Source organism: Podarcis cretensis (genome assembly GCF_951804945.1).
Source record: "Podarcis cretensis genome assembly, chromosome: 11".
In the NCBI taxonomy this organism is placed as follows: Eukaryota; Metazoa; Chordata; class Lepidosauria; order Squamata; family Lacertidae; genus Podarcis; species Podarcis cretensis.
This window is the reverse complement of record NC_137180.1, coordinates 63,324,689-63,347,454: the sequence shown is the minus strand read 5'-3', so window position 1 is coordinate 63,347,454 and position 22,766 is coordinate 63,324,689. Positions and strand designations below refer to the sequence as shown.

The 22,766-nt window shown below is 44.1% G+C and overlaps 1 protein-coding gene across 4 annotated transcripts in view; it reads left to right on the top strand.

Moving 5' to 3' along the window:
• The window catches only part of UBAP2 (ubiquitin associated protein 2), an 85,653-nt gene that overhangs the window by 38,934 nt on the left and 23,953 nt on the right, over positions 1 to 22,766 (top strand). For all 4 annotated transcript variants that reach the window (XM_079994740.1, XM_079994738.1, XM_079994739.1 and 1 more), the window contains 12 exons: positions 1,675 to 1,775; positions 3,092 to 3,144; positions 4,796 to 4,863; positions 6,382 to 6,571; positions 7,817 to 8,030; positions 8,194 to 8,474; positions 10,192 to 10,364; positions 12,568 to 12,778; positions 14,431 to 14,470; positions 18,338 to 18,527; positions 19,047 to 19,113; positions 21,000 to 21,198. In XM_079994740.1, coding sequence (XP_079850866.1) covers positions 1,675 to 1,775; positions 3,092 to 3,144; positions 4,796 to 4,863; positions 6,382 to 6,571; positions 7,817 to 8,030; positions 8,194 to 8,474; positions 10,192 to 10,364; positions 12,568 to 12,778; positions 14,431 to 14,470; positions 18,338 to 18,527; positions 19,047 to 19,113; positions 21,000 to 21,198 — 1,787 coding nt within the window. The remainder of the gene's footprint in view (positions 1 to 1,674; positions 1,776 to 3,091; positions 3,145 to 4,795; positions 4,864 to 6,381; positions 6,572 to 7,816; positions 8,031 to 8,193; positions 8,475 to 10,191; positions 10,365 to 12,567; positions 12,779 to 14,430; positions 14,471 to 18,337; positions 18,528 to 19,046; positions 19,114 to 20,999; positions 21,199 to 22,766) is intronic.

Here is a 22,766-nt window from a genome sequence, read left to right as displayed (position 1 = left end):
CATGTTTTCGGAATGCATTGAGATCAGGGATTTGTTGGCCTCCTCACTGTGTATAGAAGGCACATCCAGCTGTACAGGTTTATTCAGTGCAAGGTTGCTCGCTCTTTGTTATTCCATCCCATGTTTCCTCGGCCATTGAGTTCTCCTGTTCAGATAGCTGTGGGATCTCCCAGTTCAGATATTGCTGCCTTTATGTGACAAGAAGAGCTGGGTGGGAGTGCGCAAGGTCACAGACATTGCTGCACACAGTGAGGAGGGAGTATATTTTATTTAAACTGCTTTATAGCCTGTTGTTTTACAGTATAGTCTACAAGGTGGCAAGCATATATATAAAATGCAACTCAGATCAATAAAAGACCATGTGGAAACACCATTAAAGTGACTATACCAAAATAAACAGCTCATATTATTATTATTATTATTATTATTATTATTATTATTATTATTATTAAATTTATATACAGTAAGGCTGCAAATTTAACTTGTGCACATTCAGCTTTGTGCATGTTGCAAAAAAAAAAAAAAAAAAAAAATGGAACCAAAGTGGGTTTCCAGGACAATTGACTTTGACCATCCCACCTGCTGGGAAGTTTTTAATGTTTGATGTTTTAGTATGTTCTGATGTATGCTGTGAGCCGCCCAGAGTGGCTGGGGAAACTCAGCCAGATGGGCCGGTATAAATAATAAAACTATTATTATTATTATTATTATTATTATTATTATTATTATTATTATACATGGTTTTGGCTTTAGATGTGATCCCTGGAACATAACACTCGCATAAGTTGCATACTTACATGCCCAAATGGCTTCTAAGCCATTTTATAATATAAGCAGAAGGACCCTCAAGCTGTCTCTCATTAAAATTAATTTGTTATAAATGTTTTAATGTGCCTCTGCAGTCAACAAAGTGGTAGCAGGATGGAAGGGCAAGGGAATGTCTCTAGGAAGGTTTATCACAGCCTAGGTACTGTCACTGAAATGGCCCTTCCTTGTTACCTGTCTGACCTCCCAAGAGTGGGGTATAGGATGATTATTCCAGTGAACAAGTCAAATATGTTGACCATATAACACCAGCCTTCTGAATCCCACCCAGAAGTGCACTGGCAGCTAATGAAGATGTTTTTAGTTTCCAGACCATTTTATAAAACAGTACAGTGAGGTTCTTGCCCTAATGTCCATAGGCAGGGAGTTCCAAAGCGTAGGTCCTGCCACCCTGAGAGACAGTGGAGAACAAATATTATATGATACTGGTTAAAAGTGCAAGTTCTGTACAGTCTGCACAAACTGCAGTTTCCAGACCAACCATAGGGAAACTTTGGCACATTCTATTTAGTTAGTAATAGCCATTTAAGAAATTGATAGGAAGCTGTTTTTTTCCCATCCACCTATCTTCTAATCCAGTTTTAGCAATGCTAAAGAAGGGGTTTCTTTTATGATTGCTGGGTGTGCATGTTCATAGTGGCACTTCCCTATTCCAGACTTCTCTGGAAGAGCACATGGTTTTCCTGGACAAGACCCTACAGTCAGTGCCCTCAACTTCCCAGAGAAGTGTTGCCCGTTGAAAGAGGTAGTGTTAGGCTGGACCGACCAACGGTCTTACTCTGTCTAAGGCAGGTACACAAGCTCATCTTTCTGTATATTTCTGACTTTCTCAACTCTCTTGACCTGTAGGACGTTTAACCCTGCAGATTATACGGAGTCTTCTGCTACAGATGGCTTTGGAACAAAAGAATCTTGGGAGTCTGGGCAGAATGAGGCAGATGATGGAACAGGTGAGGCAACACCACTGAAGGTTTGAGAATTACAAATGTGCCAGAGTTAACATTAGCAAAAATATTACTATCATTATTCATAATGATAATGACCTGTGCTTCACCTGGGTTACAACATTAAAACACAACATTGTAGTGTGCACATGTGCATGTCCTCACAGGATATAGATAAGAGGTTTGGGCATCCAAAACTGAAGGCAGGGAAGTGCCTTCGAATATTGTTGCAATTGTGTTGCTGATTCTGATCCATTATCTTAAAAAGGAGGCTTTCTGTGGCCACCTTTGTACTACAGTGGCAGAGGAAGGGATTGGGACCACCTCAGTAAGAGAATTCTGGGGGTTTGTGTGTGTGTGTAAAAGAAGCTCCTTAGATTTTGTGTTTGCTACACATCCTACCCTTCCACAGTGTTGGATCGGGCTTTGCTCCTGTAGTCACACTGGGCTTCAGAGGTTCCCCAGTGCAATGGCAACCTCCCTACTCCCAGCTCCCAACTGATTTCAAAGGCTCAGGGCAAGCCATTATGAAGAAAGTAGATGGTCTGTGCTCTTTTTCTAAGATGTTGGCAACAGGTGGGACCTAGCTGTGACATAAGACAATTTTACACATGACCTGAATAGAAACTTAGAGGGCACTGCTTGAAATGTATGGTGCAATCTGGCCTATGTTGCTCTTGAGTTTTCCTTAAATGCAACAGTGGGGTTTTCAAAATACAGTGGTACCTCGGGTTAAGAACTTAATTCGTTCTGGAGGTCTATTCTTAACCTGAAACTGTTCTTAACCTGGAGCACCACTTTAGCTAATGGGGCCTCCTGCTGCCATTGCACGATTTCTGTTCTCATCCTGAAGCAAAGTTCTTAACCTGAGGTAATATTTCTGGGCTAGTGGAGTCTATAACCTGAAGCGTATGTAATCTGAAGCATTTGTAACCTGAGGTACCACTGTAAATTGTAGGGAAAAAACGTTATGCTCCCTAATCTTTACTCTGCCAGCCTTCATCTCTATCCTAAAACACTGCACCATTGATGACAGCACCAGCAGATGGATGCCCTGAGCATTGGGAGGCAGTTGTGGGCTTGTTTTGAGCTATTTCAGAAAATAATAATTCTGTTGAATTTAGACAGTGTTAATGGAGGATTCATTAGGTTGGCTGAAAGCTATCATAATAAGTATGGTAATTAATACCTTGCAAGTTTTACCCTAAACTTCTATTTCTTTTCACATGGGTTTCCACTTAGGGATGGATCTCTCAAAGGGGATGTATGGCACCAGGAATTGTGGGTTGATTGTTTGTCTTTTCTCTCTTTTATTGCCATAGGAGCATGGAAGAACACAATAGAAGAATGGACTGCTGAAGACTGGAATGAAGATGTAAGTCTGTAATTATTGGGTAGGCAGGAACACTGAATTCATTCTCTGATCAGCCAGTGCCACATCCTTCTGAATGAGCTACCTAGAACGTTTTGCTAGTTTTTGGGACACCTTGTCTTGAACGTTGCCTGAACTTTGACTAATTTTAATCCCGATATATTGTTCAAATGTCTCTTTTAAAAAGAACCTTTGCTGCAGCAGGGCTGGCCAAATCTCATCTAAGCTGCGTTGCAAAGATTCTTTGGAAAGAAATGTTTGAACAGTATCCCAAGTTCAATGGTAAAAGCAGGACTACCCAAATTCTCTCATTAGTTCTGTTGACTGAGCTACTTCAAAGGCAAGTGTGGGATATAAACTGAGCAAATAAATTAAATGTGAGAAAAACATTTCCCACTTTGCTCCATCCCATCCACTCTACTTCTTCCTTCATGGAAAGTACACAAGTAGTAGTGTGTGAAAGGGGCACTTATCCCTTGATCATCCTTGGTAACGGATATTCTTAGGTAGTTTGGGACTGGGCAGAAGCTTTTCGGTTCAAATACTGTGTGAATTTGATGAATGATGGACACATTTAAATCTGCAGCCTACCCCCGAGTTTGCTTCTGAACAGATGATTCTTGCTAAAAGGGGCTGAGTGTGGCAATGAGACTCTTGCAAAGCAACTGGCAACCACAATTCATCATCTGTTTGTTTCGAGGAACTTGCCAATGTGCCAGTGAGAGATTTTTGTTGTTGTTTGCTTTTGTGCCATGATTGGGCTCACCCAGAAGCAGATTAAATTGCTTCCCAGAAACCTTACAGGATTCTGTGTAACAAAAAACTTTTCAGCTGCTGGGAACATCATGTGATCTGATAAATGCCACCGTCCTCAGCAGGCTCTCTGAGCCATCACCCGTTTGAAAATGATTGCCAGTCTGTAGCATCAGTTCTGGCCACAAGGACAGTGCAGTCTGTAGACTGATAAGGCAGCTGATCTGCCTTTTACTGCTTTTGGATGGGTTGGATCTTGCTTGACATAGTGCTACACAGTTCAACTCAGGATTTATCCCAAGAGACCACTGACCTACCTATAGGTTACCTGGGCATCAGAAAAAATAAGATCCTCATGGGAAGCGTCCTTTATGTCCTATCATAAAGTAAGGCACTTTCAGTCTTGGGAGTGAGTGGTATCTGATTGCTCCAGGCCAGCATAGCATTCTGCCTCTCACATCCCTGCCTTCCCCTTGGCCGGCATGTGCCTTTGGTTCCTGATACATACTGGCCACTTAACACTAGTCTGTAAACCCTCTTTACTAAGAGACTCTTCTGCTGTAACTTCCCTTGATTCTTTAATGTGTTTATATGCACCCCTTCTTCCTAGGAGCTCAGAGCACTTTGTTATGGCACCAGATTATCTCCAGCTATATATCTATACCGAGGGGAAGCCAATTTCCTATCAAGCTTGAGAACCCCTTTTTTGTATCAGTTTCCTTCCTGAAATCCGTTTGTACGGGCCATAGTTCTGAGGCAAGCTAATTGGCTAGATGGAACACTTTGTCTTGCTCAGCATGTCTCTTCTTGTCTTTCTCGTGAACATTGTCTCCTGAAAAAGCATTGTGTGTTTAATGTGGCTAAAATTCAATTTCTTTCTCTTTCCACCCCCATGTCTCAGCTTTCAGAAACAAAGGTCTTCACTGCTTCATCTGTCCCAGTGGAGAACCACGTTGCTGCTGGCCAAAGGTATACCTTTCCCTGCTCTCTCTCTGTTCCACATCTAGATGAGCCATTCACACAAACTAGTTCCTGCCGTGTTTGTGCTTTGAAGTTCAGTAGGTCACCATGCGCATCAGTGAAATGGTGCATATTTGAAATCCCATTGAAAAAGCCTGCAAACACCCCGTTTAACCCTCACTCCACTTCTGCCCCCTTTTGTGACGTTTTCAGGTTACTTCTGTGTTCAGCATGTATGCACATTCGCACATGCATTGAACATGCATAAATCAGGGGTTGTGTGTATTGGATGTTGTTCTAAACTTTTAGCTTAAGTCAGATAAGTTTTATCTCAGATGATGGAATAGTTGACTTACAATCAGTTTGGTCTTTTAAGAAATTGAATCTCTTTGTTGTTGTTGTGGTGGTGGGGGGTGTGTGATATATTACACCCACAAATAATGTGGGCTTGTGAATGTACACGGATGCAATGCAGATGAGAAACCACTGCTTTCAGTTTGTATCTGAAAAAATGAAGGTGGAATCAGGGGTCAAGAATGTGGACCTTTTCTTGTTCCTCCCTCATGTATGTTATTTATTTGCGCTGGCTTCAACTCTTCTTTCAGTTTTTCTGGCCATCCATCCATTATCCTCCTTTTTGCTGCCTCCTGGAGCTCATTTATGACTAATTCTAAATTCTCTGAAAAGCCGGATTATGGAAGAACAGTACACCATGCGAAGAAGCTGGCCAATTACTTGATTGTGCTGTGTTTGAGATTTTTTTTGTGAAGTGTAATCCAGCTCCCCCTCCCCCCCCCCCAAAAAAAAGATTTGACTAATTTAAGATTTCATATTTCAAATTAAGATAATGATTGAAGTGGTGCCAGTATCTGGTGATTTGTCAGCAGTCAGGTCTGTAAATATGACTTGCAACTTAAGAGTAATTTACATGCTCAGAATATCCAGATTGAGATCTGCCTCTGTCCTCTTTCTCTGACAGGGCATTCATTGTTAAAACAAATCGCCTCCCTTGCATTCAGGTTTTGGGTGTCTCTCAGGCAAGATAAAGTGAAACCATTTAGGAGTAACTTCTTACCACAGGCAACAGTATAACATCAGAAAATGACCTAATCTATTTGGATGTTGTCAATAAGAACGTTGGACAAATACTTGTCAGGGGTGCCTCAAGTGTACAATACTCTAACTTGCAGCATTGAGTAGGGGTGACCAGAACTACTTTAAGTCAAAATATGGTTTCCTCACATCTGTGCCTCCTTTGCGTCTTGACCATGGGTAGGTAAACTAAGGCCCGGGCGCCGGATCTGGCCCAATTGCCTTCTCAGTCCAGCCTGCAGACTGTCCAGGAATCCGCATGTTTTTACATGAGTAGAATGTGTCCTTTTATTTAAAATGTATCTCTGGGTTATTTGTGGGGCATAGGAATTCGTTCATTCCCACCCCCACCCACCCCCCAGGTGTGAGGGACAGTGGACCGGCCCCCTGCTGAAAAAGTTTGCTGATCCCTGGTCTTCACATCCTGTCTTGTAGCATCGACCTGGTGACGCTGCTTCAGAAGTCTGTGACGTCTGGCCAAGAAACTGAGGCAAACTCCTTCGAGACTCCTCAGCAGCAAGGCTTTGGGCAGGCTTTGGTCTTCACAAATTCCCAACACGATTCTCAGACGGCCTTGGGAGCAAGCAACACAAGCACTGTGAACTCCTATTCTCCGCAGAGCCTGGTAATGCTGCCCTGGATGCTATTTGAAAATGCCAGGCAGTTCTGTGCCCTGAATAATGTTTGCCGTCTTGCCTCCTTATTTGCAAAAGTGAAGTTAGATTGCCATGACATGGCATGTGAGCCTCTTCTTGCAAAGGATAACCTTAGTGTTTCCAGCCTCGCTTGGGGAGCCCCATCTTTGGTATACTGACTTGTTCCCTGTCAGTGGCTGAAGTGACCTACTTGTATTGATTCTTGAAAGCACAGCAGAGGATACTCTGTGCATATTAATTAAAATAAAGCAGTTTTGCTCGTGAAATTGAGAGCGCTTCCAGGCTGGAGGACTGTGATGCATTCTTTCCAAGCACATATCTGACTGCTGCATGTGGAAATGAAAACTTTCTGAGTCTTCTAGCTCTGCGAAAATTGCTTTGCTAGTACAGGCAGGTATCGTTCTCCAAACAAAGAATGTTTCACTATGTCTGGCACAGCTTCATCCTTCCCTCCCCCTAAAACTATCCCATAGGCATGAATTCATAAATTTGTTTGTATTCATTTTCTACTTTCTATGTCATATTTACTACTACAATGATTCCTATGGGAGTGTACAGAGTAATGAAAGCAAAAAAGGAGATTTCTCCTCCAGGGTGTTATATTGACAGAGAAGAAGGAAGGTAGAAAGGTCACAGGGTTCTATGCTCAAGAACAGTTGCATGTGCTTAAGCTTAGTTTCTATACAGCAGAGATTGGGATCCTATAGCCTGTGGGCCAATCACGGTCGGCTGGAGGTTCTGTTTGGCCTGAACCATGTCCATATGTCCATGCCCTGAAGATACCAGGCAACATCAGCTGATGGGCAGGGTTGAGTCCTGCTGGGTGCTCTTTTGCCAGGGGATTCCCTGTAGGGATTGTGTTGGTGAAGCAGACTTGTCTCCCACACCTCCACAAGTCAACTTTGGCAGTTGGGTGGGACTGCCCTCCTACCACTCAGCTGATGTCATGATTTACAGGTGGGCTACCCCACCTGCCAAAGTTGCCCCTCTGCAGGGTTGATAATGATCTGGCCTGCAGGGCCAAAAATGTTCTCATCCCCTGATGTAGAAGGTGAGCACTAAAAATATCAGAGATTCCCACAGACATTTGTGTTTTTAATAACTGGCTGTGTATAATGTATTTGTATTATTCCGTAATATATTATAAAACATGAATTGCTGTGTATTAATTCCAGTGAACCTTGGTGTGTTTTTCTTCTCCCCATTCTCATTAGTCTTCAGTCCTCTGTTCAGGGTTTGGGGAGCTTGGATCTTCAAAGCTGGCCAATTCCACTGGATCTCAGATTTTAGACCAGTTGAAATCTCCAGGCTTGGGCCAGTTCCCGTCTCAAGGTTCTCTCAGTACAAACTCCCCCATTTCCACAACCACAACATCATCCTGGGATGTAAAACCGTCAGTTTCACAGCCTTCTATCCTCAGTCAGTTTGGTAAGTGTTCATTGATCCCTTTGATTAAAGTGGGGTGGGGTGGGGGGAGGGAACAAGCAGCAACTTTATTGCTGTGTAGAGAAACCTGCTGACCAACTAGCAGTTCCTGGAGCAAGGGATGATGTAAATTGTTCAATTTCTCCCCCTTGGTCTTGGTGCTTAGACTTCAAATCCCAGCCTGAACCATCCCCAGTTCTGAGTCAGCTGACGCAGCGGCAGCAGCAGCAGCAGCAGCAGACACTGGCAGCCCCCGCCCCACCTCCTGGATTGGAATCCTTCACCCCACAGAAAGCCCGGGAGCCATCACCGGTTGACAGCTCAATGGCTGCCAGCAAAATGCTGCACCTCCCCAGCCTGTCTGCGGATAGCCAGGTGGCGCCTTCCCAGCAAACGCAGCAGAAACAGATCAAGCCGCCGAAACGGAGGATACCCCCAGCTTCAAAGGTGGGTAAAGCTGCAAAGCTCAAGCATTGGCAGTATTGCCCTTGCTAGAAATAGGCGAAAGCAGTCAACTCATGAAAGAGCTTCACTCAATTTGTTGTTTTCATTTAGTCGTTTAGTCGTGTCCGACTCTTCGTGACCCCCTGGACCAGAGCACGCCAGGCACTCCTGTCTTCCACTGCCTCCCGCAGTTTGGTCAAACTCATGCTGGTCGCTTCGAGAACACTGTCCAACCATCTCGTCCTCTGTCGTCCCCTTCTCCTTGTGCCCTCCATCTTTCCCAACATCAGGGTCTTTTCCAGGGAGTCTTCTCTTCTCATGAGGTGGCCAAAGTCTTGGAGCCTCAGCTTCACTCAATTACCTGCCTCCTAACAGATTAAATAAATGTACAATATCGCCAAGCCTTCATATAGGTGTTTTTTTGAGAAGCCTATTTTGGCAGTAAGCAGTATATCTATTAGTATTATTTAGTATATAAAGTATTTATATACTGCTATTTCACAAAATATTGGGAGGTTTACAACTATATGTAACAATAAAACACTTTTAAAAACCCCTATTAAAAACAGTACTTTTATGTTAATAATAATGAAGGTGTGTGTATGTTCACTTAACTATTTAAACAGAAGCTGCTGCTCATGGTTGTGGGGAGACGTGATCTTAAACATTTTCACCAGAGTCAAAATAGCTTCAGAAACAAATGGGTGCCCTTAACTTGCCAAACCATTAATTAAAACACGCTTTCCATTAGCCTAATTTTGTACAGTTGCACAATGCAGTTGCACTTGGGCTGTAGTCTTGTTTTGGAGACAGAAGAACCTACATGGATAGCCCTTCCTCAGAATGTCCCTTAGCTGGCTGCTTGTTTTGTTTTGTGCAAGACGGTAGTCTGGCTTTTGTAGCTGGATGCTGGAGTTTAAAGTTTAAGCTGCTTAAGAAACTTAGCAGGTGTTGAGTGCTGTGCAGGTCACATAATCTTCAAAACATTAATGCAGCTGCCTATGTAGCTTTCAAAATAAGAGTAAATTTGAACAGCATGCACTTGTTGGCATTCTGTGTGCAAATCTGGGAATTCTTGAGATGTTTAGAAGGTGGGAGCTTGGTATTTTTCCAGCGACGTCGTTGTACAAATCTGTCCCAAATTCTGTTTGTGGGGGTGTGAATGCTGCTTGCAACTATGAGATGAAGTTTTTATTTGCCTGAATCTGTGTTGTTTCCCTGGGTTTTTTTTGCATCCCATTTTGTTTCCTGGCAGAAATGCTGTGTGTCTTGGCCCATAAAGCTGTTAGATGGTTTGGGACCAAGGTATGAACCTGCCTGCCCTTTTCGAGCTCTAGTCTGAGGACCATTGTCCCTGCCTTTTGGAGGTCACGTGGCTGGAGAGCGGGGCCTTTTCTGTGTTGTCGCTGCAGCTTTGGGATTCCCTTCCCTAAAATCCTTATATGGCACATGGCACTTTCGACTGTCAAGTTGAGACTCTATTCATCTCTTGAACTCCTAATGTCTGTTGAATAGTATTATTCTAGCTTTTGCTGTTGAATTGCACCACACTATTTTTCTGGTTGTAGGGATTTGTGGGGGATACATGTTTTATGAGCGGGATATTCACGCCTTAAATAGAAATAAAGTAAATATATTGTACAAAGCAGCATCTGTGCGGCAGAAACAATTCATTCTGGTGCCAAATCAACAGATTACCAACATGTTCCTTAATTTTCAGATCCCTTCCTCTGCTGTGGAGATGCCTGGATCCACAGACGTATCAGGGTTAAATGTGCAGTTTGGCGCTCTTGAGTTTGGGTTGGAGCCTTCTCTCTCGGAGTTTGGAACTGCTTCAAGCTACGAGAACACCAGCCAGGCACCCAACAACATCCTGTACCCAAAGCCCATAAAGTACGCACACTCTTCCGCTTCTGTCCTCTGGCCTGCTGCTCACCAAGCTTGATTTTGTGTCAGGGAAGATGTCTGAAGATAAAGGTGTTTTGTTCTAGGGACTCTGTGGCACAACCCTCCCGGGGCTGAAACAGATCTACTTGTTAATGAGAGAATCCTGGGTGTAGGGTTCTAAATGTAAAGAGGTTTATTACTTGCTGGCTCCAAGACCTGCATTGAAAATCAGGCTGGAAGTGGAAATGGATGCTGTGAATGCCTTAGCTTTCCTATGAACTCCCTAATTATGTAAACACTCACAGCTGTCTGTAGTACTATGCAAAATAATAATAATTTATTTCTTATACCCAGTGCATCGGACTGGGTTGCCCCAGCCGCTCCGGGTGGTTTGGCTTCCCGTTTGTCCCTTGCCAGCATTGGGCTTGGGTCTTAAAGTGCTACATGAGAAGACTTGAGATGGGAGTAAGAGCTCAGGAAGGGGCAGGCTCTTTATTGAAATAAGCCTCAATAGCAACAACAACAAAAAAGCATCCTTTTCATCCATGAGCGTTGCAAAGGATTTGGGCTAGAGATGAGGAATTAGCTGACCTGAGGTCCAGGTTTATACCCCTAGTTCAAATTTTCTGACTGCCAAACAAAGCAATGCCATAAAGGAGATTGCACAGGAAGAAGAACACAAGTCAGAATATGAAGAAAGTGCACCACACCTTGTGTGCCCTGGCTCTGTGCCGCTACCAGCATTGAGAGTTTTGTCGCTAAGAGATGATCATCTTAATGTACTGACAAGAGTACTGTGCAAGAGCATTTTGTAGCTCAGGGTTACAGTGATAAAGCAGATTCGTACAGCTGTGGCCTTGTGAGCCTACTGAGTAAAATGACAGCTGAGTTTGTGAAGTAGGGAAGTTGTCCTTATGGTGCACATAGGAGTCCTGCTGGATTAGGCCAAAAATCCAGCTAGCCAGATGCACACAAAGCGGGGTATGGCAGTATCTCTTCCCCTTTTCTGTCCCCAGCATCTCAGGCTGCCTTTAGCAAATGGAGGCTCTGAATAGAGCTATTTTCTGTGAATTATCTAGCAATTCTTTAAGGCCACAATAGTGGTCATCATCATGTTTGGTGGCAGTGAGTTCTGTTAGTTAAGTCTTCACAGTGGCTTAAGTTTACCTTGGTTGCATATATTATAATTGCTGGTCCTCAGTCTCTCTAATTCTCAAATACAGTGTTTGCAGAGATGGGGGATCAGACATTTTTGTGTCCTTCCTGGGAGGCCTGGGTGGAACCTACTAAGCCCCTGAAAGGGCCACATATGAATGTCTGCTACCTCCTCCCACATTCCATGTTAAGACTTGTACCAGGTGCAGACATGGCTGTCTTGAAAAACAGCCTTTTTTCTCTCCCCTCCTTCCCCTGTGTTTTTTATTATCTAGTTGATTATGAGAGTTTTTTGGGCTGGACAAACGCTTGCACACTAGTTTGCGACTTATTAATTGGCCTAATAAAGGCATTGGCCCGATAAGGTATTTGGATTTTTCCTAATGGGCCAAGAAAGCCACTATTTGGTTTTCTGTGTTTACCTTTGGTAGCAAGCTCAGGCAGAACCAGCCCACCCATGTGGCAGGGTGAGGGGACTTCCTCAGGTGGCAGGATCCACTGTGGTAGCAGACCCCAATGTAGATCTTTGTCTCCCCTTGCTCCTGATGCAGATCTTCACTCACCTCTTCTTTCCTAGTGGGGAGGGGGAGTAGCATTTTGTGCTTCACCTCAGATGCCAAAATGTCTTGGGCCAGCCCTGAGCTCAGGACTGCCAAACTGGGTTTTAATGCTGCAAGAAGGGGAGGCAAAACATTTCCCCTCTTGACACCACTCACAAGTATTATGCCTTCCCTTGGACTTCTCTTAAAAGCCAGGAGCAAAGTCTTTTTACCTGGAAACAGTGACGCAGAGCCATGGGAAACAAGTGGTGTCGATTTACTTCAAAGGTCGTCTCAAATTTTTGACTTCACCCTTGTGGCAGGACTCCAAAACCTCATTTTAAAGGCCTCTTTGTTTTTGAGTTGTGTGAGCATCCAGCATAGGCCTTTCCTTATTTTAAGCTGTTGAAACTTGCATATCTGGTTCAAAGCAGCTTTCTTGAGAGCTGGTTAACTTCATGATGATACCTGAATCTGTGTTAACTGTGATGTCAAATGACTTTTGTTTTTTCCAGCGATCCTTTGAATACCTCTTTGCCAATGTCCAATACAGTGCAGGAGCCCACCTATGCCACCCCTGCCATCACTTCTGCCAGCCTCAGCGGCTCCTCCCAGAGTGCTAGTCCCATAACAACCACGTCCTCCTTCGACCAGGCCTCTGTGCATAGTAGGATAACATACCAAAGTTCCGTGCCTCTATCAGAACCAATCTCAGCTGCTGTCGCGGTGAGTAGGCTTTGCAAAGCATCCATTGTGGAAATGTCACCATAGTGCAGCTTGCTTATGGAGGCCAGGGTTGATATAAATGACCTAAGGCCTAATTCATCCATACTGCTTCAGATATCGTTGACTGAAATATTTTATTCTGTTTATTAGACTTTTGTCCTTCCCTTCTTCCCAAAGGAGCCCAAGGTGGCAAACAACAAAATGATGCATTGTAAAAGAACACATTTAAGAACAAACCATATTTTATCAGATTTATATCCCACTGTTCTTTACATCCCAGCTGGGCAGCATCTAGCAGCAATGCCATATTGATTGCTTTGTCTTTTCAAATGAAGCTACAATGTTTTGGAGTCGATGCAACCTGAAAGTCCTTGAGCAGTCAAAAGGGCTTTGCACATATGCTCAGTAATCTGCAACAACCCTGCAAAGTAGGCTGGCGGCATTATCAAACCAATGCTGGGAACCACAATCTTTCCTGAAGACTGTCTAATGAGTTGGGGACTAGCATAACTGATTACAAAACTTTAAACAGTATCAGTTATGAATTGGCAGGAACTGTTCAAACTGCAAAGGACTTAATAAGCTTAAGAGACAGTCACTTGTCATAGCAGGGGATGTTTGGAAGTCTAGGTATGCTTGCTCAGACGCAGGTAGCGCTGTGGTCTGAACCACTGAGCCTCTTGGGCTTGCTGATTAGAAGGTCAGTAGTTTGAATCCACACAATGGGGTGAGCTTTCTTTGCTTGGTCCCAGCTTCTGCCAACCTAACAGTTTGAAAGCATACCAGTGCAAGTAGATAAATAGGTACCACTGTGGCAGGAAGGCAAACGGCGTTTCTGTGCACTCTGGCTTCCGTCACTGTGTCCTGTTGCACCAGAAGTGGTTTAGTTGTACTGGCCACATAACTTAGAAAGCTGTCTGCAGACAAACGCTGGCTCACTCGGCCTGAAAAGTGAGATGAGCGCTGCACCCTGTGTACACTACAATGTACACAAACCAAGACATGCATTTGCAGAACTTGTACTTTAAAAGTGCCAAGCAATAGTCACTTACCTTTGAAAATCCCTGCCTGTTAACAAGCATCCTCACTAAACTCTGGCCAGCTTATCCCCTCCCTCCCTCTGACCAACCTTACATTTTGCATCACTCATTTTAATACTTAAAAGTGTAAGCCACCTTGGCAGAAAGGTGATATATGAAAGAAAAAGAAAGAAAGAAAGAAAGAAAGAAAGAAAGAAAGAAAGAAAGAGAAACATACATACATACATACATATGTACGTACATATGGAGGGGATCATTAATGACCAACCATAGTCTTATTGGTTTTTTCGCCTGCTCCGTCACACAGGCTAACAGAAAACAGCAATGACTTTGAAAAAGCGTTTGTCCGGTTAAAGCTGGATTTTAAAATATAACATTGCTAAAAACCTGCTACACTGCAATGTGTCGCAAGGTTCTTTGAGTTAGTAGAATGTACCCCTTAATGTACACCCCTTACACATATTTCTCACTGTTTTTGCATGTTAGCACAAAAAAATGACCTGAGCCGAATTCCTTTCCTTTCCTGCTGTGTTAGCTGGGATTTGGCTACCTGTTTCATTTCACTTTTGGAGAGCTGATACGCTAATTAATATTATTTGATTACTCTTCCAGAATGGACACAGCAGTGTGCGAACACAGCCAACCCTTGACAGTAAGTTCATAAACCTTTGTTATGCATGGAGTTACGAGTTTTTTCTTGCTGTTAGTATGAGTTGATAGCCTTCTGCTCTCAGAGATCAGGGTGGTGAGGACCGTATTTTGTACTTGGAGCACTTATGCTGGTTTTCCATGCAGGCCTTAGTAGTTCACAGTCAAGCCAGCTGTGTGAAGCTTGCCACCTGGTGTACAGATGGGTGTTAGCAGTTAACCATATTGAGTTCAGGCCATTTCCTGCTTCCTCTGCATGCACCCTGTGCCCAAGCGCAGACTTTTGACAGGGCTGACACTGCATCCCTTTTAAAAATAATTCACTAAGTGAGGCCAGCACATTTGGCGGCTCTTTTTGGTCTCTGTGCAGTTGCATATGTGAGTTCAGCCTCATTCGGGATATTTCCCAAGCTAGGCTGAAGTTTAGTCAATCCTGGACTGAGTTAGCATTCTACTGACTGCCAGCACTTGATTCGTTGCTCTCCTCTTTTGAGGCGTGGTTTTCAGGTCTGATGGCAGATCGCTAGGCTAGTCTACTTCCACTGAATAACAGTTACTTAGGAGCACAAATGGGGAGACCTCTGTTGCACTCAGGTTCTGCTTTTGGGGTTTCCAGAGGGGTCTGGTTGGCTGCTATGAAAATGAAGCTGGACTAGATGGGCCTTTGGCCTGATCCAGCTGCAGGGCTTTCTTCTTACGTTTGCTTCAGTTTTCCCACTAATTCCCTTGTTCTCTCCCAGCATTTTGCTTGCCTGTTACTCTCAAATTCACATTCCTGGCAAGTGAAGCTGCCTGGACCAGCTCTCAAAAGGAATACATTGCTTTAAGGTCCTTTACGTAGGTCGATTAGTTAAAGCTTCAGGCTAGATTGTTAGTGAAGTGTTTTGTTTTTTCTTCAAGTGCCATGACCTCTGATGTTCTCTGATGTGTTTGGATGTGTCTCGCTCCTTCCAACAGTTGCTGGGGGTTTTTTTATTTCATTCACAGTAGTTAAAACTTCACCTTAAATTACTTGCTAGGCTGTCTTGCGGAGCGATTCCTGCTGGAACAACTTGGTAACCCTGTGGAATCTAGCAAGCCACAATGAATAGACTATGATGTTCACCTTCCAAGCACATATCTGATACAATATGCTGTGGAAAATTCTGTGACTGAGTCTTTTCTGCTAACGTCTAGAGAGTTATGCTCTTACATTTTGTGTATTTTTAGAAAATAGGGCTGTTAAAATATTACAAAACCCAGAAGCAATTTTTTCAGCAATGTCCTGGGGGTGGAAAGCAAGTCAACTTTTAAAGCTTATAGCTTTCCCTTGGGAACCTTCAGACTTTTCCAGCTATTTTTGTACAAAACAGCTTTACTTGGTGGGATTTTTGTTGTTGTAATTAATGTACCAAGACAACCTGACTAGCTGACCTACAAAACACTCCTTACCCTTACTGCTGGGTAAGGAAATGGGTGAGGCTTATCAGGAAGGAAATCCACTGGGCTAACATCACATTTGGAGAACAAATACTGGGCCAAAGTATTAAGTGGTCCATTGACATCTTGGAAGTTGGCGTTGCGTGAATCGTTCTGGGTTTTTTCTTTCTTTGTGGTACCCTTTGATCTTAGCAGTCATTTTTGGGAGGCTTCTAGATTTCTCTTTTAAGCAGGGATTCTTCATGAGACACATTTTGTCATAATAAAACATAGATTTATATATTAACACGTTAAAATAATTCTACTTGACACTTAGGGGCAAAATTCGTGGTTGTGATATATCTGTCACTGGACTGGAGTGTTTCAGAATGCGGGCTTGAATGCTTCTATATATTTTGCAGCCTGAATAGATTGTTCATTTGCTTGGGTGGCTGAGATCTACCCCTTTCTTGTTGAATTGTCCTCCCTGGCCAGTAGAATCTGCCAGGATCAGGCTGTCAGAATGGACTTTGGAGATCATAAGTACTTAACGGAGGGTGAAGGTAGTTCATCCTCTCTAAAGGATGCAGTGGCAAAGATGCTTCTGTAGAAGACAGATTTAAGTCCATTGGAGTATGGGAAATCTGTTTTGGATGGGGTTCAATTACTCCTGAAGAATCAGGTACACAGCCTGGATTTGCTCCTGGCTTCACCTCATTCAGTGAAAGTGCAGGTGTCACCAATGGCAAGAATTCCTTTAACCAACTTTAACTGGCTTTCCAGCCGCTGACAATATCTAGAGTATATATATCTTGCCTCTGTGACACTCAGGTTATATCCATTGTGCTTCATAGGGCTGCCTTTAAAGGCCATTTGGAAACTAACATTTCAGAATATGGGAGCAAAAACTCCAGTAGGGGCCAAGCATGCAGAACATACTACACCAGTTCTGTAACTGTTACACTGGCTGCCTGTTTGTATCTGAGCCCAGTTCACACTGCTGCTTGTGATCATTTGAAGTCCATAATCGTTTGGAACCAGGTTGTCTCAGGGACTGCATGGTCCCATACAAGCCTGTCTGAAAGTTGTAATCCATCACTGAGACCCTGCTGTCTGGTCTGTCCATAAGAAATATTAGGCTGAAGAGGGCCTTTTTAGTGATGGCCCCACACTTACGGAATACTCTTCCCTGGGAAATAGGAGCCTTTCCAATTAATAGCTGCTATTCAGTTTTAAGGGAAAGTAATACAGTGTGGTTGTACTTTGATTGTAACTTTATCATGTTTTATTGCTATTCTTGAATTTGATAAAATACCACCTTGAAGGGGCAGTTGTATGAATCTGATACAATCAATAAACTGTGTGTGTGCATGCGTGCGTACACACACACCTCCCATTCCCACTCCGTCGTCCTGTGCACAGATATCTGAATCACACAAGATAGCTCGGCTCTTTTAACGAGTTCTAGAAAGAGGTTGCTGGGGTGTTTTTTTGTGTGTTTAACCTGTGCAAACCTGTGTGGACTATTCCTGGAGGTTTGCTTGTTTTGCGCACAATAGAGAAAACTAGGTTGGCTGGCTGTTGACTCCTCGGCAGCATAGATCATCGTTCACAGATGCCACCTCTCACAGCATCGTCTCTTGTACTGCTCTTTGCCCCTTCCAAATCTCCTGGCGGTTTTTTGCTTGGCCACACTTGCTTGTTGGGGAGCTGTGAAGGGAAGCTTTGCTAATACATATGATTCTGCACAAACCGTTCTAAGTTGAGACATTTCTTCATCACCCTAGAATGTTCAGTTCACATTGAGTTCACGAAAACATTGCATTCTGACTTGTTCTTAGTCTGACCTGTTCTTAGTGCTTGGTTGACCACATCTCCACATTTACAGATGAATGCCATATATCAATCATTGGTAATTTTTTAGGTCTTGCTGTATTAATCACTAGTTATAATTTAATTAGGACGTTTTCATGCCTGTCTAGTTCTGTGCTCCCTTTCCCAGCCTTTAATCTATTGATGATTAATGTCTATAGGTAACCTTTGCTTTGTACTTGTGTTAACCAATCAGCAACGAGCACATATGTAGCAATGCTGTAATATTCAATAAAAGAGACTCCCCGAGACGTGCTCGGGAGATGCCTCCCAGATGACACCCGCCACTCGCCTGTCGCTTATTTCAACCTAACAGAGCTGAATGGGCTGAGGGAGAGAACCATAGTGTGACAGAGGCATTGCTTTTAAGAGTAGATGTACAGCCACTGGGCAAACAAAGTCCTGGTGTGTGGATAATGAGAACCGTGTGGACTTGTCAGTGTGCAGAGTTGCTGATGCTTTCCTAATGCCATTATGGCCCAGTGATTGGATATATGTTTTTCTCACGCGTGTGCCATTTTACACATACACCTTCCCAACCAGCTTGGTTGTGCTGTGCAGCAGGCCCCTCCTCTGAATTGCTTTTCCCAACTTATTTCAGCCACTCCATCAATTCCAGCCTCTAAGACAGAAACCTCTCCTCCGGCCCTGCCCGCCAAAGGCTGTTCCTTGCCTAGCACCACGGCCACCACAGCTTTGCTTCTACCTTCGGCACCACCGCATACAGCAGCACTTCCCAGCTTGCCGCAGTCAAATGACTTGGTCAGCAGCTCACTCTCCCAGTTAAGCAGGTACAGCAGGGTGGTATGGGGTGGGCGCGACTCGGAGGTGGGTGGGTGGGCGGGCGCACAAGTGGTGCTCCTTTGTGTCTCCTTAACCTGCACAAGGCCAGCTTACTCCAGTTTTATTTGGCACACTTCCACCAAAGGCCCAAGTTGCACAATGATGCGGACACATGGCACACCCACCACCACTGGTTACCAAAAGGAAGCCAGTTAGACCTCTGGAAATGCTAGGTTTGTGTGGTGCTGGTGACCAGCTAACTCTTAGCAATATTTGCACCTGCTGAAGCTTCTGGTTTACAAGTCTAGCCTTTAGGTTACAAGACGTGGGTGGCTTTCTTTTAATGGTGAGAATTGCCCGGTGACCTACCAAGATCGCTCTTAAACCACCTGCCCACTCCAGTGCTGGTCATTGTTGTTTTGAAAGAAATCAGATATGTCCCAAGACAACAGTCTCCCCCCCCCCTCAGATATTCAGATGTGAACTGACCCTCAGTTATCTTATCCCTCACACTTGTTTTCCTCCAGTTCTCTCTCAAATCATCAGAGCAGCCTCTCATCTGCCTCAGCACTGTCTTCATCTGCATCGCACACGGTAAGTTCCTTGCATGTTTCAAGAGCTTAAATTATCTACCCTGACTAAAATTAGGCTCTCTTGCAATGGAACGGGTGTCTTCCTTTTGACTTGGAGTGAGGAATCGTTACCCTTATACACAATCTTTTTGTCACTCGTTACCTGCCAGAACTAATAGTTCTGAATAATTTTTTCCCTTCTCTGTGCCTCAAGACATTGAGGTTTGCCTGCTGTGTAGCTTCCACCATAATCAAAGGGGGGAAACGGCACAGTATTGGAGAAGGATGCTACCGTGGTACCTCGCAAGACGAATGCCTCACTAGACGAAAAACGCGCAAGACGAAAGGGTTTTTCGTTTCTTGAGTTGCTTCGCAAGACGATTTTCCCTATGGGCTTGCTTTGCAAGACGAAAATGTCTTGCGGGTTTGCTTCCTTTTTCTTAAAGCCGTTAATACCCAGGGAATCCGCGCTCTGCAAGACGAAAAAATCGCAAGACGAAGCAACTCGCGGAACGAATTAATTTCGTCTTGCGAGGCACCACTGTACTTGAAATTGGTAGAAGCAGCAGCCAAGGTGATGCAGCAGCGGGTGTTGTTGGTAGGGGAGATATCCAAGATCCACTTGTATGTGCCAGCTGACAACAGAGAATTTATAATCTTGTAAATGATGATGGGAGAATTTTGGTGGCAGCTGGCAGAACTTTATCCTGATGCTTTGTGCTTGAAGTAAAAACTCCCAGATGCTTGAATAGCTTTTAGATTCATATTTCACAGTAGGCTGGTCACCAAGAAGTGAGAAATCCTAGAATCCCCCTGTTGTTAAAACATACTGTTTAACATCTACATGAAACTGCTGAGTGGGGTTATCCAGAGGTTTGGAGTATGTTGTCAGCGATATGCTGATGACACCCAGCTCTACTTCTCCTTTGCATCTGCAGGTGAGGCAGTGGAAATGCTGGACCTTTGTCTCACCTCAGTTATGGACTGGATGAGAACCAGTAAACTGAAAAAGACTGAGGCACTGTTAGTGATCAGTTCCCCTGGCTGGTTGGGAGGTTGCGTGCTCTTGGTGGGGTTACCACTCCCGCTGAAGGAGCGTGTACATAGCTTGGGGTACTTCTGGGTCCTTTGCTGTTGCTTAAGGCTCAGGTGGCCTCAGTGTTATGGAGTGCCTTCCATCAGCTTCAGCTAGTGGCCCCGCTGTGCCCCATTCTGCACAGGGACAGCCTAACTTCAGTTGTCTATGTTCTGGATTACTGAAACACATTATGCATGGGGTTGCTTCTGAAGATGGTTTGGAAACTTCAGCCGGTGCAGAAGTTAGTGTCCAGATTGTGCACTGGGGCAAGATGGTTTGAGCATATGGTGCCAATCCTGGCCCAACTGCATTGGCTACCGGTTAGTTTCCAGGCCCAATTCAAAATGCTGGGTGGCAACACAAGAAGGGGCCTTTTCTGCGGTGGCTCCCCATTTGTGGAATGTTCTCCCAGGGAGGCTTGCCTGGCACCTTCATTATATATCTTTAGGTGCCACACAAAAACATTTCTCTTCTAACGTGACTAATTAAACAGTCCATGGCCTTTTAAACTGTGTATTGGGGGTGTATTGTTTTGTTTTGTTATTATGGTATGTATTTTTATGTTTTCATATTGATAACTGCCCTGTGATATAGGGTGGTATAGAAATGTAAGTTACTAATAATAATAATAATAATAATAATAATAATAATATATTGGAGAATGTACTATAGAACTTTAAGAATGATTTTCGAGTGGCAGTACAAGACGCTCCTCTCCAGCTTCCCATGCTGCTTGCTTACAAAGTTTAGCATTTTTTCCAGCCTGCCAGCCCCCTTTGCTTGCTCTTTAACCCCCTTTCTTTGTCTGTGCGTTTGTCTTTCCTTTCCAGCACACTAGTGTTGAGAACTCCGCTGCGCTCCAGCCTTCTGCTGCGCTCCAGCCTTCCACCACCTTTTCCGTTGCTTCAACCTTGGCCACCACCTCTTCGGTCTCCAGCATGGCCAACTCTACCAACAGCCTTGGCCTGAATGTGACCAGTGTCTCTCTGCCGGCTCCCACCACGCGGGCAGCTCCCTTAGTGTCTTCAGGTTCGCAATATTAACAGATCGTGTGGATATAGCGAGAGAGGACGTTTGTCTGCCTGTTGAGCACCTTTTGTCCAGCCATAAAAACTGTTGAGAAATTCTATGCCTTTTCTAAAAGACTTCGCCTTTGCAGCATGCTTTGCACAGTGGCCTGTAAAATAAAAGTTGCCTGCCTTTTTAACGCGTGGGAATATTTGATGGGGGAAACCACTACCAAGCATTTAACTTGCTATCTTCTCTATATATAGATCTCTCCCCACCCCCACCCCTGGTTGTAAAGAAAAACAGAAAAGTGTCAGTGTGTCCCCTCTTCTTCAACCTTGCCAAAAACATTTCCAATTATCTGAAAATTTTAATCATGGAAAGCGAAATGTGTAATTTTTTGTGGGTATGATTTCACAATTCTTTTAACAGTAGTTCACCTGATCTCCACCCCGGCCTTTTTGTCTAGCCAAGTAGGTTCTGTTTGTGTTCCAGCAGGCTCTGTTCCCTGTGAGTGCATAGAACAGGAATGGAACGGTGGGTGGGTGCATTGGCAAAAGAGGCAAGGAAATACTTCCTCACCAATCCCAGGGGATCTTAATGGTCTCTTGTGCTAAGTATTACAGGGAGAGAGGGTATAGCTTGTTTCTCAGGCGCATGCATTGCCTCCCGAAGGTTCATCATCTTTCCTGGCATTTCCCATTGAAGTATCTTGAGTGACAGGGCTGGGAAAGACCTTCCTATCCTCCAAGACATTGGAAAGCTGCTTTCGGTCAGAGGAGACAGCTGCAGACTGACTGTGCAGCTTCAGAGGCTGCAGTCCTGACCACCCTGGCCTTGGAAGTAAGACACTCTGGATTACTTCTAAGCAGGCATGGTTAGGATTGTGCCAATAGCCCTTAAATTCTTGGATTGTAAGGAGTCACATCTGCATACTAAGAAGTCTCAGTTGAATGTTTCAAACAAGGAATGGGAAATACAATAAATTACCAAGGGAGCCAGCAGTTAGCTTGATTGAGTCAATCTTTATTATTTAGCAGTGGGAAATCTGTGGCCCTCCAGGTGTTAGAAGCATGGAATTGTAGAATTGGAAGGGGCCACGACAGTCATCTGGCCCAACCGCCTGCAATGCCGGAATCTTTTATCCAATGTGGGGATCAAACCCACAGGCCTGGGATTAAGAGTCTCATGCTGTACTGACTGTTGTGGACTCACACCAGCCCTGACTGTTGGCCATGTTGACTGGGCCTCATGGAGGCTGTAGTTCAACAACATCTGGAACGTCACAGATTTCCCATCCCTGGTTTAGATGCAGACAGTTGCAAGCTTGGCTTAAATTTACATCCTGCCCTGTCACTTAAAACACTTGGCAGATCATAGTTACCAACACTTTGTTGTTGTATAAATAAAACAGTTTAAGAAATATTGAATTGCCTCGCAGCTACCCTCAGATATTAAACACTTTCCCAGATAGGACTTGTGTCACTTCCAGAAAATTATGAGTTCTGCACTTTTCTGACTCAGCCCTCCTGCTTCCATTGTCTACAAGAAGAGCCCTTTTTTCTGTCCTTAGAGTTAGCTCTCCCGAC